The following is a 17082-nucleotide window of genomic DNA, read 5'->3' as shown; positions in this document are numbered from 1 at the left end:
GGTTGAACAATTGAACTCTTGCCGAATTGGCTGAAGGAAATATTCTCTTACATTGGCACTTTTCTCATCTTAGGTGGTGCAACATTAAAGCCCTTCCTGGTGCCAATCGTTTGCTTAAACATCTAAAGAATCATGGGGTTCCAATGGCATTAGCATCAAACTCTCCAAAGGAGAGCATTGAAGCCAAAATATCTTATCATGATGGTTGGTTTATTTAAGTATCACTAGCTTCTTGTGCTCCTTTGCTCGTGGTTGTGTGTTATTATACGAATGAGCTTGTTTGTGTGTAGGATGGAAAAGCTCTTTCTCTGTCATAATTGGTGGTGATGAAGTCAGAACAGGGAAGCCTTCTCCTGACATGTGAGATGCTACAATGTGGTCTTAGCTTTGGAGACCGAGGCTTGCTTGTCCATATAAGAAAGATCTTTGTGCTTTTTTCTTCCTCTTCCATTTCTAAATATTTTATATTGTGCCTAATATCATCAGGTTCCTTGAAGCCGCTAAGAGATTAAGCATGGAGCCTTCTAGCTGTCTTGTTATTGAAGATTCTCTGTAAGTTCCTCAATTTCTGTTTTCTTACCAGGTATTGATTGTAGCTGGTATACAGTTTCCGTGGTAGCTCCAAGTCTTTGATGGTTACACGTTCTTTTTGGTCACCTCTCATCTCCCTAAATATACTATTCCCTTTGGTTATATTTATAATATACGAAGATAATGTTACTACCTTTCCCCTCTTCCCAGTGAGTCAAGTAGGTTTCTGTAGCCTAGTGCTCACAGTTTTATGTTCTTCGTATATTTAACTTTCAAATACATCACGTATTGGCTGCATAGAACTGTTGTGTGATAACTTAGCCAGCCAAAGTTATATGATCTTTTTGCTTTTTTAAGGATGATGGCTAGTTGTTAAGGATTAAAAGCATACTTTTATCAGATTCCTGTAATTTCTCTGTGCTTAGGTAATTTGGTGAAGGATTATAGTGCATATTTGAGGGAGAGAAAGAGAGAGAACCTGTTTAGAACCCCTTTTTTTACGTCCTGGCTAAATTCCTTCACAATATTCTTTTGTATATTATTTGCTCTCAGGTTGAATTCTCATGTAAATTATGGTTTATGATTTAAACTTACTTCTTATCACATTTCCTTCCACTCTAATTGATTTGGATCTTACACATCTTTATCTGAAAAATCTGCCTCCCAGGGATCTCTATATCTTTCGAACTATGATGCTCTGAACTGAGCCTTGGACTTGCCCAGTTAGCCTCATATGTCCAGTATACATTTATTCTTCTGTTGTAATTTAACTGATTATCTGAGACAGCTCACTCCATAATAGTTGAAAACTGATTGCCTATTTCCGGCGAGGTTTCTACTTTGGATGCTTGCATGAATGATGATTTTTCAAGCCAGATTGTATTCTTAATAGATGCTGCCTTTCCTCCATACCGTTTTTCTGAACAAATGTTTATCTGGCTACATCAGTCCTGGTGTTACTGCAGGTAAGGCTGCTGAGATGCAAGTGGTTGCTGTACCATCACTTCCAAAACAGTCGCATCTGTATACTGCAGCAGATGAAGTCATCAATTCCCTACTTGATTTGCGACCTGAAAAGTGGGGTCTACCACCATTTGAAGATTGTAATCCCCTAATACCTTAAGTTTGTATTCTTTGTGTATATTGTATTTCATTTTTCAGTATCTCATTCATAAAGAGCTAGTATTGTAAATTCTTGCAGGGGTTGATGGAACTTTGCCATTAGATCCTTGGTATATTGGGGGTCCTGTCATCAAGGGATTTGGTCGTGGCTCAAAGGTTCTCGGGATCCCTACAGGTTTGTGAGAACTTATTCTACAATTAGTGTCTAGTGGAAATGTATGTGCCCTTCTTCTGCTATAAATGCAAAATAAAATTGAGTTGTACATTTCATCTTGTATTGACTGTTGTACTGTGATATTTACCTGAAATGAAGATAAGGTTGATAAGCAAAGAGCTTTGCTACCCAGCAAAAAATAATTTAGTATTAAATTTGATGAATGGATGTAATGCAATATTATTCGTTGGGTGTAAATGATGCCATAATGCCACTTCATTAGATTTTTCGTACTATTATTTTGCTTTTTATAATAAGAAGCATCTTTTTATAAGCAAGAGTAGTTCAAACTTCTGGTATGAACCAAAAGAATAAGTGTTTCTATGAGATAACAATCCTGTTTTGTGGTTTCCTCATTTCCTGTAGTATAGGTTCAGATGTGGTATTGATTTTGTAATTTGCCATTCTTTTTTGGGGTTGCGGGGGAGGGTTGATGGGTTGATGTAATTTGCCTTTGAATATATCTCATCTGCAGACGAATTCTGGTCTAGTACTAATAGTAGTGAGAAAACCATTTTCTTACAGCTAATTTATCAACAAAGGGCTATTCAGATCTCCTTGCAGAGCATCCCTCGGGGGTTTATTTTGGTTGGGCTGGATTATCATCCAGAGGTGTTTTTAAAATGGTCATGAGTATTGGTTGGAATCCATATTTTGACAACAAAGAAAAGACTATAGTAAGTGTTCTGATCTGATCATTCATATGCAGTAAAAGAATTATTTGCCTCATAAGTTTCTTGATGATACCTTTCTCTCAACACAGGAGCCTTGGATACTTTACAAGTTTGATGAGGATTTCTATGGGGAAGAACTTCGGCTCATTATAGTTGGTTACATTCGTCCTGAGGTATGAGCTGAATGAGTATTTCTTGTGTTACTTGTGTTGCATATACTTTTTAAGCTTCGCTAAAACCTGGCATTGTGTGCATATATAGGCCAATTTTCCATCCCTTGAAAGCTTAATAGCTAAGATTCATGAAGACGGTGAAATTGCTGAGAAGGCTCTTGAACTTCCCTTGTATTCAAGTTACAAGAATGATCCATATTTAAGAAGCTCTTAGCAATATTTTATTTTACTAATCTCATTAAGGAAAACCCCCTGAATTTGGTTTGCTATTATTGTTTCGAGATTGGAAGCCTCTTCTTCCTTCCAAAAAGAGTTTGCCACGTATTAATTCAACAAAGGATCGTACAATCAACTGATAATTAAGGAAGGTACTGTAAATTCATGTAAGATGCATGCACAGTGCGTACTAAAATAAACTATGAAGATGTTTTCCAATGTCCTTTTGCCACCCTAAATGGAACTAGACTTGTATGCATTTTGATTCAGGAAAGGCAATTACGGTTGAATGCCAATGTATTTCCAACCAAGAATAATAGGCAAGTTCTTTTTCTTTGGTGTATAGAACTTTTGGATTTAATGGGAAATTGCTTTAAAAAATTCTCGTCACAATATTTTTAATTAAGTTTGAATATTGGTAGTAATGACTAATGAGAAAAAAAAAGTTCAGTTAAGGAGATAATTTTTCATGGAGCAATGCTAGGAGTTATCAACTTTGGTATTTTATAACCATCAATTGGCCATCAATAGTATTTTTAATGGTGTGTGATTATATCTAATGGTGAGAAATCACTCACTTTTCTTTTGATGGTTAAGTGCTGGCTAAAAAACACAAAAGTTGCTGGTCTCTAGACTTTTTTTTTCATTTAACATTAAATTTTTTTAATTTTAAATTCTAATTCTTAAATTTTATATCCCATAATGTAAATTTATTAAAATAAAAGTTAAACAATAATTTTATAATATAAACAATTAACTAATATTGATTATTTAAAAATTGATTTCTTATATTTTTTGAAAAAGAATCATTAGAACTAAAGAAAAAAAGACTATTGAGGAATCATTTTTTAAAGATAAAATAATTTTAAATAGATTTTTATTCGATAATAAAATATTAAACAAACTGTAGAAATAAATAAAATAACAAACTAGCTATATGTGATAGTATATTGCTTCTTTTAGAGAATAAATATAGATAATTAATTTTTAATTAGTTAAGATTTAAGATTAAGATTTAGGGTTAAAGTTAAAAATTTAGGATTTACATTTTAAAAAATTATTAATATTAACCAAGAAAACGTTTGCACTTAGTTGACCCTTTTTCTTAAAAATTATGTTGAAAAAGAAAACTTTTAATCTTTAATATTTTTTTAATCGTTTAGAAAAGAGAAAGAACAGAGCAGAAAGCATGACGAAGAGGAGAGTGAGTTTTGGCGGTTGTAATTGCCACAGAAAAGGCGCTGAGCAGAGCCATGGGAGCAGAAGAGGAGCTTCAAGTAGCAAGCCCCATCCAACACTCCGTTTCCACCGGCTACTCGTGGCCCCGCCTTCGCTTCGATCTCCCTCCTCACCGAACCTACCACTTCCATAATCAGTTCGTCACTCCCTCTAACCCTAACAACTTCCTCAAAGCCGTCAAATGGTAACTAACTGACTAATAAACTCACCTTCTTCACACTCTCTTTCATGCCTCGCATTCATCTTTTCTCCCTCTCTTTCTTTCAGGTCGCCCGATGGTTCCTGTTTCCTCACCACTTCCGACGACAACACTCTCCGCATCTTCACTCTGTAAAATAACTTCCCTTCTTCCTCCATTATCATCTATTTATTCCGTAAAATGCACCGAATTCGCTTTTACTTTCTACTCTTTCAGACCGGACCCTGAAGCCGCCACACTGGTTGATGCTTCACAATCTGATGACGGTATGCTACCTGCAACGTTGACGTATTCTTGCTGTTTTGAATGCTTTTGCATGCAAGCGTAGTAGTCAAATCATTTTGTTGTTGTTGGTGGTGGTTGTAGATTCCTTTGCGGCGAGTCTAGTTATGAGTGAAGGAGAGCCTATACATGATTTTTGTTGGTATCCTTACATGTCTGCATCAGGTTCCTTCCTAAACTCCAGAACTTTTTTTATATCTTGAATGATTATTGATTATCATGCTTATTGGTCTATATGAACGAAGATTTGGCATTAAAATTTGCATATGTTTCAGATCCTGTGACCAATGTTTTTGCAACTACCACTCGCGACCATCCTATTCATCTATGGGATGCTACTTTAGGACAGGTACTGCTTCTTCACTCATGAGCTTAATTTGCAAACTACGAAGCTCGTCTGCTCCATTTGTTTTGCTTGATGCCAAAATCTTCAAATTAAACCTCTATTGTGCCGATAAATTTATTTATTCATTTTAAAGAAAAAGAAGCATGTCAAATTGATCACGAGTGTACTGTGGTTATGAGATTCATACCAAGTGTCAGTTCCAGCTTATGTTGAGCAGTCGTTACACATTCTGTTTCCTATAGTGCTATTATTGGAGTTTCTGATCCTTTATCTTTTTCTTTTTTTTGGGTTCAACATGCAGCTACGTTGTACGTATCGAGCTTATGATAACATGGATGAGATTACTGCGGCATTTTCAGTTGCTTTTAATCCTGCCGGGACTAAGTAAGTAACATGTTTCTTTTGAGGACCAGTAGTTTACATATACGTAATGCATTTTTCCTTTGACAACTTGTGCTTCATTTTTTTAAATATATCTGAAAGAGACCTTATATATCATACACGAAAGTCCCCCCCCCCCCCTTCCTAAAAAGAGACTTTCTTCGGGACAATTAAACATTTTATCACCCCTTAGGTTTATTTAATTAAAATGCCATGGACCAATGCTTCGGATTTCTGCCTGTTTTATCTAAAGTCACATATCCCATCCATGATGTTGTTTTTCACAATGTGGTAGAGCTTTTTACTCTGACTGATTGTGGTGATCAGTGTGATGAATTAAATTATGACTTTTATAATTAGATGATGAACCTAAATCTATTGTTTATTTTGTAGGATATTCGCTGGATACAACAAATGTATCAGGATGTTTGATCTACATCGTCCTGGCAGAGATTTTGAATTGTATTCGACAGCAAAAGATAAAAAAGAAGGCCAAACAGGTATTTTTTCAAATTAGGTATATTAATTAGATTTTAATCTTTTATCTAGAGAAAAAATATGGTAATCATTGTGCAATAATGGGAACATGCTCCAACCCAAATGTATGCATATAATTCATCCTATACCCTAAATTTTCACCATGCAGGTATCATATCTGCAATGACCTTCTCTCCATCTCATACTGGAATGCTTGCTTTGGGTTCATACAGTCAAACTACTGGCATTTATAGGGAAGATAACATGGAACTCTTGTACGTTTTGCATGGTCAAGAAGGTGGGATTACGCATGTAAGTCACCTTTGCTTGTAACTAATTGGTTCTGAATATGAAATAAAGAAGAAAGCCTAAAATTCCCCCTCCTTCAGGTCCAGTTTTCCAGAGATGGAAATTATCTATATACTGGAGGTCGGAAGGTAAGATTTTCATATTTCCTTCTCTACCTAGGTTGTTTTCAACTTGATGAATGATTTTTTTTTTTTTTGGTTAATTTACTTAAATATCTCTGATGTAGCTCCCATTCCTTATTTTATGGTTGCATTTACCACTGTTTCTTGTCATATATTTTATATATATGATTATTCACCAATATCGGATATTCAAATTTCTTGAAGGACCCTTACATACTATGCTGGGATGTGCGCAAAGCTGTTGACTGTGTCTTCAAGTACTATTCTCTTGGTTCTCTTTCCTGTGTTTTATTTATATGTGGATTGAAATATTAAGTATAATGGTATGGAGTATAGATGCTAATGAACAAAACTGAAGCAAAGTCTAACCTACTTTTAAGTTGCAAGTGCTTCCCTGAAAACAAAGGACTTGTTGAAATTGTCAAGACCTCCCCATTATTAGACATTTAAAGAAGCAGATAATATGAGTGACATACTCTGCTTGGCTACAATGTAGTTAAATTTGTGAAATCCATAGCTAATATAGCTGCAGTATTTCTTAACTCATGATGACCCACTTTTTTGCCTGTATAAATTGCCGTTCATATGAAATCTTGATTGACAGACTCCAAGCACCTTGTTTCCTGTGATCTTTAGATTCCCACCCCCAAGGAATTAATGTACTATTTACTCCACACCTATACATGTTCAATGCTAAGATGCATGTATGCACCATGTTACTAGGTTATACAGATCATCAGAAAGCACCAATCAGCGGATACTTTTTGATATTGACCCTTCTGGTCAGCATCTTGGTACAGGCGGCCAGGTTTCTTTCTAAACCATTCCTATTTTCTATCAATGACAGTCAATTAATATTTGGCTTATGGTTCTAAATGATAATCCCTTCAGGATGGCTTAGTACATATATACGATCTTCAAACTGGGCAGTGGGTATCAGGCTTCCAGGCTGCATTAGGTACTTAATTCTTGTACTCTTCAATGATGATTGTTGGGCTTTGATAACTCATCTTTTACACTTATCTGACCTATCAGTTTTCTTGAAGTATGCTGCCTTATTTGGATCACATCTGCAATGCATATGCTCAGTGATGTTTCATTCATGCTAAAAATTAGGTCTTGCTTCCTCTTCCACCATTACGTGAAGTTCAGAGTTAAAACTATGTAATGGGCGAAACCATCTCACTTGTTTACCCATTGTGGGTTTTTTTTCACATAGCTTGTCGGGTTCCACCATTTTGATAATATCTGTTTCCTCGTGTTCCCTTTAGTTCAGCTTCTAATTTTATTTATGTTTTTGTTGTGATTTGTGAACCTTGTATTTTGACTCTGGATTGATTGTTACATGCATCAAAATATCAGTGGCGTTATGGCAGTGAACTGAATTTTCTTTAATGAGAGATAATCAATTAGTCATGGTGGTTTAATTGCATGATCTGATTATTTGTGCTTACCCCATTTATCCTAATTCCATGTACTATTTGTCTATTTCCTGATTTTTGCATAAGGCTGAATTCTTCCCCCATTTTCCTTTCCTCTGTTTGCAGATAATCTAATAATTGCAAGCCCCATATAATGTAACGACTAACGAGACATAATTTTGAATTTCTGTTATTCATTCATTCTTTTTAAGTCCCAATGTGTTTGGTAGTTATCAAAAGTGGGGGGAGTGCAAGTCCCCTAACATTGTTTTTACCAGCTAGTTGGCCGCAGGTGTTCTTTGTGCACATTTTTTCATTCTCATAATTTAATTCCTGATGACGACAATGAAGATTTGAGTTTGAGTGGTATTTTGATCCTGACACTGGTTTTTTCCTGTGTTGATTCTTCTATTTTTTACACGGTTTTCATTCAATATTTGAATTATGGAATTGATAAGTTTAACAGTTGCGCTGATATACTTTTAGATTTCATGGAATTCTGAGATTCAATATATGTAGAGGCTTATTTGCCAATTTCATTGCTCTTCATTGATAATTTTGAGTATGTTTAATGTCTAATGTAGGTCATGAAAACTGCGTCTCGGTGTGGAGTTTTGGTTTGAAGGAGGATGGCAATTTCATGGATCAGACTGAAAGTGAAAACTTGGACTCAAATTCTTAATCCGCATTGTACCAATGAGGAAAACAAAACCCCTTTGGTTTTGGGGAGACAATGATAAAAACGGTTCATTGTCTGATTCATTAGACAAAAGCCTGATCCAATCAAAGTTTTGCGTACATAATTTTATACAAATATAAATTTTAAGTTGACTTAAGATGGACCCCGTTTGTGGTCGGTATTTCATGTGCCATTGCTTTCAAAGTTCTAGGCACGAGTCAAACTTGAAACCCCACGGCAGGCGTCAGCGCGTTCGTCTTCCTTTTCATGACGGTGGACTTGGCGACCAATAAAGAAAGAAAGAAAACCTGGTCAAAGTGGGCAACCACCTGGCCTCAGCTATATATGGCATTTGAAAGTACTTTGGAGCCCTTTTGTAATAACCATGAGTACCTTCACGCGTAAACTACAGGCGGTTTTGTTTAGCTTGGTGGTTGGATAATTTCCTAGGTGAGTATTGAGCAATTTTAATCCCTGATCACAAGGATTACAAAAGAAAAAGTAAATTTTATCCAAATTATTTTTTTGCTGAAATTTACATATGAATTCGTTCGGATAAAGCTTATGTAAAATCATCTCCAACCAAACAAAAAATAATAGGATAGAAATTCCGGCATCTCCACTGTAGTGAAGAAGCACCGATCGCTAATTAAAAAATGCAAATAATGCGAAGGGGAACAAAGTAATTATGTGAAAGAATATATGCTCTTGGTTGGATTTTTATTTATTTTCTTTATTCGAATCGTCGGTGGATATTGATTGACAAAAACTATTAGGCAGGGTGAATGTATTTGCAAAGATTACAAGTAAGGAAAAATCTTTATGGTCATAAAATATAAGATATCTAGGCACCCTCATAAAGTTGGTGATTGGTTGGCTTCTTAATGATCACAAAATGGCAAAGGAATCCAAGGCAAAGTAAAATGCCATTCCGCCACCTAATCCCTCAATTAAAGGTGCCAAGGAATCCGATGCAAAAGAAGAAATATTCCACTGCGTGCCTAATTCCTGAATTATAATTTTATAAGAATTGCAATACAAAAATACAGTTACACACGGTATTGAATAACATAAGGCAAAAATGTGAACATTAAACCGAAAGTACTGTAACAGTGTATCCTATAAAATGGTAGTATGGTAATATTTTCGGTTTGAAAAAGATTATACATATAGATAAATAGGATTGTGTCTTGTGTGTATATATATAATGTACTATTTTATATTATAGAGGATAAATGTTTACTTCAAATTGAACAGAGTGATATTCAAATTATTTCTCTAATTTTTATTAGCTTATTGCTAACGATATTTCGTAAAGCATCTTTCTCTAAGCTTTTAGATTGGATTTTTTTTTTTCTTTTCTTTTCAAATTAGAACTGTACACAGTTTGAGGAATTAGTTTGATGCCAGACTTCATCTTGAAGTTTAACTTTGTTACATATATTCAATTATATATTAATATACAAAAAAAAAAATTTCCCTAAACGATAAAGAAAAAAAATATGACTACTTATGTCACTATTTTTTTTTAGCTCAATAATACACTCTTAAGTACTTTGTGATAATAACATACATATGCAAGAAGATAAATCTATTATTAGATTTAATTATTTTGTATACAATGTCACATTTAAGTTGTTTGTATCCTAAACTCGCTTTCGGCATGTGATTCAAGAAACTTTGCTCTCCGCTAAGTTTTCTTAATCTATTGTTTTCATTTGATTTTATTCACTTCACCACACTCCCACTTTGCTTAATTGCTTTCCACACCTGTCCAGAGAAGATGTCGCTGCCATGTTTCATCATCAATGATTGATTCCCATACATACATTCATTCATACAGCTGTTGACTTAGCATCGGCACTTCAACATTTGTTTTACTCTTACTCCTTAAGCAATTAACACAAATTACCCCGAAATAAAAACATGTAACAGCCAAAGCAAACAAGCAAAAGCCGCCAGCCGCCTACTTGGAATACAACGTCAAACTCAAAAACACCAAAGACTTTCTCAAATGGGTCCCACTATCCAGTTAGTTTAACCACTTTCCACCGTTGATCAAGGACCTTTCACACGTGTCACCGCAGACAGAGTATAATATAGTGGGGTGTGATCCACTACGGTGAGGGTCCAGGTCATCCCTACGTCCACGTACTCATGAACGTGGTCAGGAAGCAACCGACAAAGCCGACTCGAGCCGACCATGAACCACGTCATCACCCCACTTGTGTCGCCCAAAGCTTTCCCACTTCGCCACGTGTCCCGTCACAACGGCTAGTTTTCCACACTCTCTCTCCAATTTTTAACCGCCATTTCCAGAGAGATATAGAAAGAGATTAAAAAAAAGAGAGTAGATATTTTCTCCGAAATTTCGCCAATTTTCCACGCGTTTCTACTGTGCACAGGCAATTGCTTTAATAAAAAAAAATTCAAAAGCTTTTTCATTTTTTCATTTTCTTTTTTCAAATTAGTTGGTTCATATATAACGAGCAGGACTCATTTGTTCCCCCAAAATACGAAGAATCTTAATAAGGCAAGTGAAAAGGGAGTAGTTGAGTTTGATCAAAGGCAGAAAATTTCAACAGTAACACCAAAGAGAATTCCATTTTCCCCCAATCTTCTCGGTTTCTTTCCTCATTGGAAACCCTCGTATATCTAGGTACGTTTCCTGTCTCATTTCTTCCCTATTTTTTTCCCGAGTTTGTTGAAACTGGCACGTAGCGTTCCCGCTTTTTGGATTTTTCAAAAATTTGTTTCAATATTCTGTAATTAAATACTTCATTCGGTGCTGTGACTTCGTGGCCTGTTTCTGATCCTTAAGGTTTTGGGTATTTGCAGGTTAGAGAAAGAAAGTTCGAAGTTTTAGCGCTGTTAAGTTTATTATTTTGGAGATTACTAGGGTTCACTGGAAGACATGGCGATAGGATTTGAGGGCTATAATTTTACAAGAACACGATCGCTTGGAAGGAAGAGGGTTGTTTCTGGCAATGTAGAAGGTTCTCCTCTTGATTCAGAAACTGATATGGCTCCATTGAAGAGAGTGTGTAGTGGGAGGTTCAACTTCAACTCTGAAAGGTCTCTCCTTGAAGCCCTTCCTCTTGATATTCTGGTGAGTTTCAATTCTGATGGTGTAATAGTAATTCTAAAAATTGTGTTTATTTTTTAATTATTATTTTCAAGTTCACTGATTTGAATGAAATGCAGAATTCTGAATTTTTTGTAACCCCTAATTGTGTCAATTGCAGATTAGGGTGCTGTGTGGTGTGGACCATGAGGATTTGGAGCAGCTTCTGCATGTCTCGAAAACGATTAGCGAAGCAGTGAGTATCAAGTACCATTTCTAAGTGTGATTTCTTTGTTTTTTGTGTTTCTAAATTTAGTTTAGGGTTCTAATTTGGTAACTGATGGTGGATTTTTATTCTATTGCAGGCTGAAGTTGCAAAGAGGTTCCACTTTGAGTACAGTACTCCAAAGAAGAAAACTTTTGATTCCTTTCATTCTTCCATTAATTTTAATGATGCAAAAGGGTTTGAGGAAATTGCAACTCCAAAGGCACCATTGAGGAAATCCAAGTCAAGGCTGAATAGTGGGAAGCTGGCTTCAATTTCAGTGGCCTTGTTTGCATCAGATGATGAACAGTATTAAGTCAAGGGAAAAGAGAACAAAGTGATGATATGATCACAGCTTTTCCCTTTGCTGTGTAAATAGATTGTGTTTGTTGTTTGTATATTGAATTAGTAGATTACTCCTAGATTAGGAAGGGATTTGAGCTGATTTCACACGTCTTAAGAATCTTAACATGTCCTTATCTTCAAAATCTTCATTGAAGATTGCTATGGGCTTGTTCTGTAATCTTTCTGTAAATCTCTATAGAAAAAAATAGAAAATGAGAGAAGATTCTAGTGATTTTGTTTGGAGGGAAATCTAGACCCTTCTAATCTGATAAGTTTGAGTGTGTGCTGTTTAATGCTGCATACTCTCTGTGCTCTGTTGAATAAAATGATTAAAGCTTCCACTTCTATGATTAAATCTATTTCTCAATATTATTTTATTTCCCTTTCTTCCATTATCTCTTGTAATGATATATTTCGATACTGTTCCAAAGCTTAAAGGATACACAAAATATTTATAATTCTGTGATCAATTTCTGGTTGGATATAGAAATCATCATTTGCTTTTATTAAATGTGACATAATAATTGATACTTGTTTTAAGCCGTCTCTGGATAAGTACTTGTTTTAGCTTTTCATATATTTTGCTTAGCGGCGCACATGTTTTTTCGCCTCTGCGGGCTGATTAGAACTTATATATAAATGCACTATAATAATTAGGAATCTTTTGATTTTTTTTATTCAATTGTCGGACAAAATCGACAATAAATATTCCTTCATATGTTTTATACAGTCACAACTGAAAGGATAATTGATTAAAAAGTAAAATACAACTGAAGGGATTATTGGATTTGTATTAAGTATTATCACTTGGATAATTATAGGATGTCTATACTAATCCATTCCAATTAGTGTAAAATTTACAGTGGAACTTTTTGGCTTTATCAAAGTAGTTCTATAGAATTTGTCAACTGATGGTACTACTTCGAAGGTAACAATTTCTGTATTATCGTCTGTCTCGGTTTTGAGCCCTTTTTTTTTAATTAGACTAATGAAAAAAATTTATACAAATTTTAGTTCTTTTTATTATTCTGGCTGTCATTGTCACTGTATCATGTTATTATTATTTTTTTGTGTTGTTTTTACTGTATTTCTCAGTCTAAAATATTAAAGACTAATTAAATTCTATTTAAGAGTTTATTATTGATAAATAAATTATTGCATGCATAAAATAAAATTTAAATTTTTAATATTTATTTAAACAAATTAATGAGCTAATCACTAAACTAACTCAACTTGGTTGTTATGATACTATTATTGTCAACAAACTTCCATAAAATATTTACAAGTGAGCTTGGTACAGCCCAGTTTGGTAAACATGATCTAAATTCTAAACTTAGGATTTTAACAATAAAACTATGCAAGTCCAAAAATAATAATAATAATAAAACTGTGCATTTTAGATATTACGATAGTAATACATAGATAATTTGGATACTTATTAACCATGATATATGTATTCGGCTATTTGCAGCTGAGACCATATAACAGGATCCAAGCGTCCTCATGAAGAAAATCTCACCGAACATGTGTGCCAATCTGCAATGGAAAAATGTTACGAAGAGACACAGAAAAAAGAAGCTCTTTTCTTCTTTATTAGTGGGCCTTCCACATAGTTGGATCTCGCTTTTTGTTGAGAGGAATTTATCTTTTTAACCTCTAAAATATGTGCCAATGAGTCATAGTTTGTCCCTTTTTCATCTCAAAAATTTTGGATTTGAGTCTTATCAACTGCAATCGAAAAAAAAAAAATTGGTAAGTATGTAAAGAATATGTGGATATGTATTGTATCTAGAATTGAGGGTTGTATTTAATTTTTGATAAAATAATTTTTAAAAATAAAAAATATTTGGTTCTCTAATAACGATGTTAATTTGATAAAATGCATCAAATATAGAGAGATATAGATAAAAAAAAATTCTAAATATCATATTTCGACATAATTTTTTACAAATTAAACAAGATCTTTTCATAATTTAAATTTAATAATTTAATATTCAGTATTTTTTTTCGTGAATAGAAAAAAAAAATTCAAAAGCAACTTCAAAAGGTAGGTTTGGATTGAGATATTTTATCAGTTTTTTATTTACTTTTTTAATAATTTTTCAAATTTTTCAACAAAAAATATTAGATAAAATGTATAAGATATTTGCTACTTATAAACAAAATGTATTCTATCAAATTAAAATTATCTTTATATGTCAAAATATAATTTTTTAGATGATTATTTTATGAAACTGTATTTTTTAAAAGTTAAAATGATAATTTACAATTTTCTACTGGAGAAGTACCTGCCTGATCTACTGGAAGTGCATCTAAAATATTGCCAAGAGTATTTTCTCGTTGTTTTCTTTGTTTTTGGATTACCTATAACCTCTATGGCTTATAATAAAAAAATAAAAGATATTTTTTTAACATTTATATCAACTATATATTTTAAAGAATAAAATATCAATATAATCTCTAATATTTAGATTGGGTCCTAATTTCGTTTCTAATGCTTAAAATGTTTTATTTTTATTTCAAATTGTTTATTTAGTCCTATTTAGTTTTTTAGTTATTTTTTTAATATTATTTTTTCCTATGTTATTATTATTTTTTATTATTTTGTTATTTTTATTCTCAAATCATTACAAAAATTACTATAAACACTATAATTACAATTTTTTATCTTTTCTTCACAAGGAAAAAAAGTATTTAAAAAGAACAATTTTTATCAAAAGATTAAAATAAAATAAAATAAATAAAATATTTAAAATAAAAATAATAAACAAATTAAAACTAAAATAATTTTTTACTCTATTTTAAAACATTATCTTATACGGCCTTATCAATTTCTTTTGTTTTTCCTCTCGCTTTTCTAATTTTCTTCTCTTCCTCCTCTAAAGACTAAAATCTAATCCCACCATAATTTCCACCTCCAAAATCAAGGTGGCCACTACCTCTACCTCACCCAACTTCTCTCCCCCAATTTTTAAAACTTTTATTTTTTAAAAGTATAATTTTTAAAAAAGATAAAATTTATGGTATTTTTATTGTAGTGTTTAAATTATTTAATTTTTTTAAAATAAAAAATAAAATATTTAAAATTTATTAAATATTATCTATTTAATTTTTTAGTAAGTTAGATACAATATTAAAAATATTATTATACTTATCTTTAAAAAATAATTTTTTATCCTAAGAAATTTTGCATACATGAGAACTACTAAGGTATATTGCAAGATATATATAAGGGAAAAAAAAAAAAAAAAAAAAAAAACTTTTTTGGCATATAAGGATTTCCTACTATCATGACTGTTTCACACATATGGCTTTCTTAGAAACGTATAAGTGACATTGCTTGCCATTTTGATTTATATAGTATTTGTTTGTTAGGTGTAACTCAATCTTGGGTATATTGATAATAATCAAATGGTTTGATCACGATAATCATCCATTTGAAGTGCAGGAAATGTAGGCGTGTTGGCCATCCTTGCGTGTTCCTTTGTCCTTTTCTTTGTGTTTTTTTTTTCTTTTCTATATTATTTGATAGAGTAACCTGAGAGAGTTAGTTAGCAAGCTCAGCACAATTAGCTCAATACAGTTTCAGCTAATTCATATAGTTAGATTAGTTAGAGTCTTGTTAGTACAGGTTTGTTAAGCACGTGTAGGTTCACAATGAGTGATGACAGCTGTGATATATATTTTGTAACTGAACTCACAAGTGCTTCTCAACTTTACCTTTCAATTCAATTCAGAAACACAGAGCACACTCTGCTCTTCATTCCTCACAACTCTTTCTGCTCTTACCTCTCTTACTCTTCTTCTTCTTCTTTAAGTTTGATATCTTTACATGGTATCAGAGCTTCTTCAATGGCAGAAAGCTCATCAACAACAGAAGTTACAATGAATCAATCAGCTGTAGCTCCAAGCTTCACCTCTTTTCCAATCTCGATGAAACTTGATGATGATAACTTTCTACAGTGGAAAGATCAAGCTGAGTCCACAATTGAAGGTCACAATCCACTTCACCATATCACAGGAGAAAGAATCCCTCAACGCTTTGATGAATCAGGACAAATCACACCAGAATTTGCAATTTGGAAAAGACAAGACGCACTGTTGAAATCTTGGCTTCTAGCTTCGATGACCAAGCCTTTCACAACTCGGATGGTAGGCTGTGTTTACTCACATGAGATCTGAAAAAGGTTAGATGATCATTTTACTTCACAAATTAGAGCAAGAATAATTCAGCTGAAGAACAAGCTGAGCACAATTAAAATAGGCAATTCAGTGAGTGATTATGTGTTAGCATTAAAAGGAACCATAGATGCGTTAGCTTCTGTTGGAGAACCGATGAGAGAAAGTGATCATGTCAATGCAATCTTGAATGGTTTGACTGAGGAATATGGTACGATAATTACTTCTGTAGTTGCAAGACCGGTAAGTATCACAGTTGGAGAACTGGAATCACTCTTGTTAACTCACGAAAGCATGTTAGAGAGATTTAGAAAGTCAGATTTGTTTATGCAAGCGAATGTAGCACACAGCACACAAGGGTACTCGCAGAACTTCAATACAAGAGGTGGATTTAGAGGTGGTTCTCGAGGAGGTGGCAGAAACACAAGAGGTGTCAGAGGCTCCTATAATGAAAATGGACAGGCTGGTGCACAGTATTACAGTTCAAGGTCTCAAGGAGGGAATTAGTCTTCAAGACAGTTCAACAATGCAAGACCTATTTGCCAAGTATGTGATAAGCCTGGGCACACTGCTAAGAATTGTTGGTACAGGTATGAGAGAAATGATGACTCAAGAACACAGTACAATAGGTCACAGCCGCTGCAAGAAGTGCAAGCCAATCTGAGCAATGTGCTAGCCACACTAGCAACCTTGCAAGATCAAATCTGGTATCCAGATTTGGGTGCTACACACCACATGACCTCAAATCAACAAAATCTGGTCGAAAAAGAAAACTATGAAGGCATAGATCAAGTGATCATAGGAAATGGATCAGGTTTGCATATTAACCTTGTTGGAAACTCAT

At 33.7% G+C, this 17082-nt stretch overlaps 3 protein-coding genes across 4 annotated transcripts in view; all 3 read left to right on the top strand.

The window, feature by feature from the left end:
* LOC107480632 (bifunctional riboflavin kinase/FMN phosphatase) overlaps positions 1-3230 on the top strand; it is a 4403-nt gene extending 1173 nt beyond the window's left edge. For both annotated transcript variants that reach the window (XM_016100787.2, XM_016100788.3), the window contains 8 exons: positions 74-204; positions 291-360; positions 487-552; positions 1480-1634; positions 1733-1828; positions 2393-2544; positions 2631-2714; positions 2803-3230. In XM_016100787.2, the coding sequence (XP_015956273.1) occupies positions 74-204; positions 291-360; positions 487-552; positions 1480-1634; positions 1733-1828; positions 2393-2544; positions 2631-2714; positions 2803-2928 (880 nt within the window). In that variant the 3' untranslated portion in view covers positions 2929-3230. The remainder of the gene's footprint in view (positions 1-73; positions 205-290; positions 361-486; positions 553-1479; positions 1635-1732; positions 1829-2392; positions 2545-2630; positions 2715-2802) is intronic.
* An 863-nt stretch (positions 3231-4093) lies between these two features.
* Positions 4094-8509, top strand: LOC107480568 (uncharacterized). Its single transcript, XM_052258459.1, has 15 exons — positions 4094-4353; positions 4437-4499; positions 4585-4634; positions 4735-4815; positions 4926-4999; positions 5298-5380; positions 5771-5877; positions 6024-6166; positions 6244-6291; positions 6490-6542; positions 7009-7093; positions 7177-7243; positions 7332-7449; positions 7999-8072; positions 8291-8509. The coding sequence occupies exons 1-15, from the start codon at positions 4184-4186 to the stop codon at positions 8386-8388; spliced, it is 1314 nt and encodes a 437-aa protein (XP_052114419.1). The 5' UTR covers positions 4094-4183; the 3' UTR covers positions 8389-8509.
* A 2355-nt stretch (positions 8510-10864) lies between these two features.
* On the top strand, positions 10865-12414 carry LOC107480631 (F-box protein At1g61340). The gene is made up of 4 exons (XM_016100786.3): positions 10865-11044; positions 11224-11494; positions 11631-11705; positions 11815-12414. Exons 2-4 carry the CDS (start codon positions 11300-11302, stop codon positions 12028-12030), a joined length of 486 nt encoding a protein of 161 aa, XP_015956272.1. The 5' UTR covers positions 10865-11044; positions 11224-11299; the 3' UTR covers positions 12031-12414.
* The last annotated feature ends 4668 nt before the right edge of the window (positions 12415-17082 follow it).

Source organism: Arachis duranensis, chromosome 3 (assembly GCF_000817695.3).
Source record: "Arachis duranensis cultivar V14167 chromosome 3, aradu.V14167.gnm2.J7QH, whole genome shotgun sequence".
In the NCBI taxonomy this organism is placed as follows: domain Eukaryota; kingdom Viridiplantae; phylum Streptophyta; class Magnoliopsida; order Fabales; family Fabaceae; genus Arachis; species Arachis duranensis.
This window is presented reverse-complemented; position numbering and strand designations above follow the sequence as displayed.

Bases quoted from the DNA above. Each gene is read 5' to 3' on its own strand.
- LOC107480631 (XM_016100786.3), top strand. From the start codon at position 11,300: ATGGCGATAGGATTTGAGGGCTATAATTTTACAAGAACACGATCGCTT. The intron at 11,495-11,630 runs GTGAGTTTCAAT...TGTCAATTGCAG, and splicing joins CCCTTCCTCTTGATATTCTG to ATTAGGGTGCTGTGTGGTGT. The intron at 11,706-11,814 runs GTGAGTATCAAG...ATTCTATTGCAG, and splicing joins CGAAAACGATTAGCGAAGCA to GCTGAAGTTGCAAAGAGGTT.
- LOC107480568 (XM_052258459.1), top strand. From the start codon at position 4,184: ATGGGAGCAGAAGAGGAGCTTCAAGTAGCAAGCCCCATCCAACACTCC. The intron at 5,381-5,770 runs GTAAGTAACATG...TTTATTTTGTAG, and splicing joins TTTAATCCTGCCGGGACTAA to GATATTCGCTGGATACAACA. The intron at 7,094-7,176 runs GTTTCTTTCTAA...TAATCCCTTCAG, and splicing joins ATCTTGGTACAGGCGGCCAG to GATGGCTTAGTACATATATA.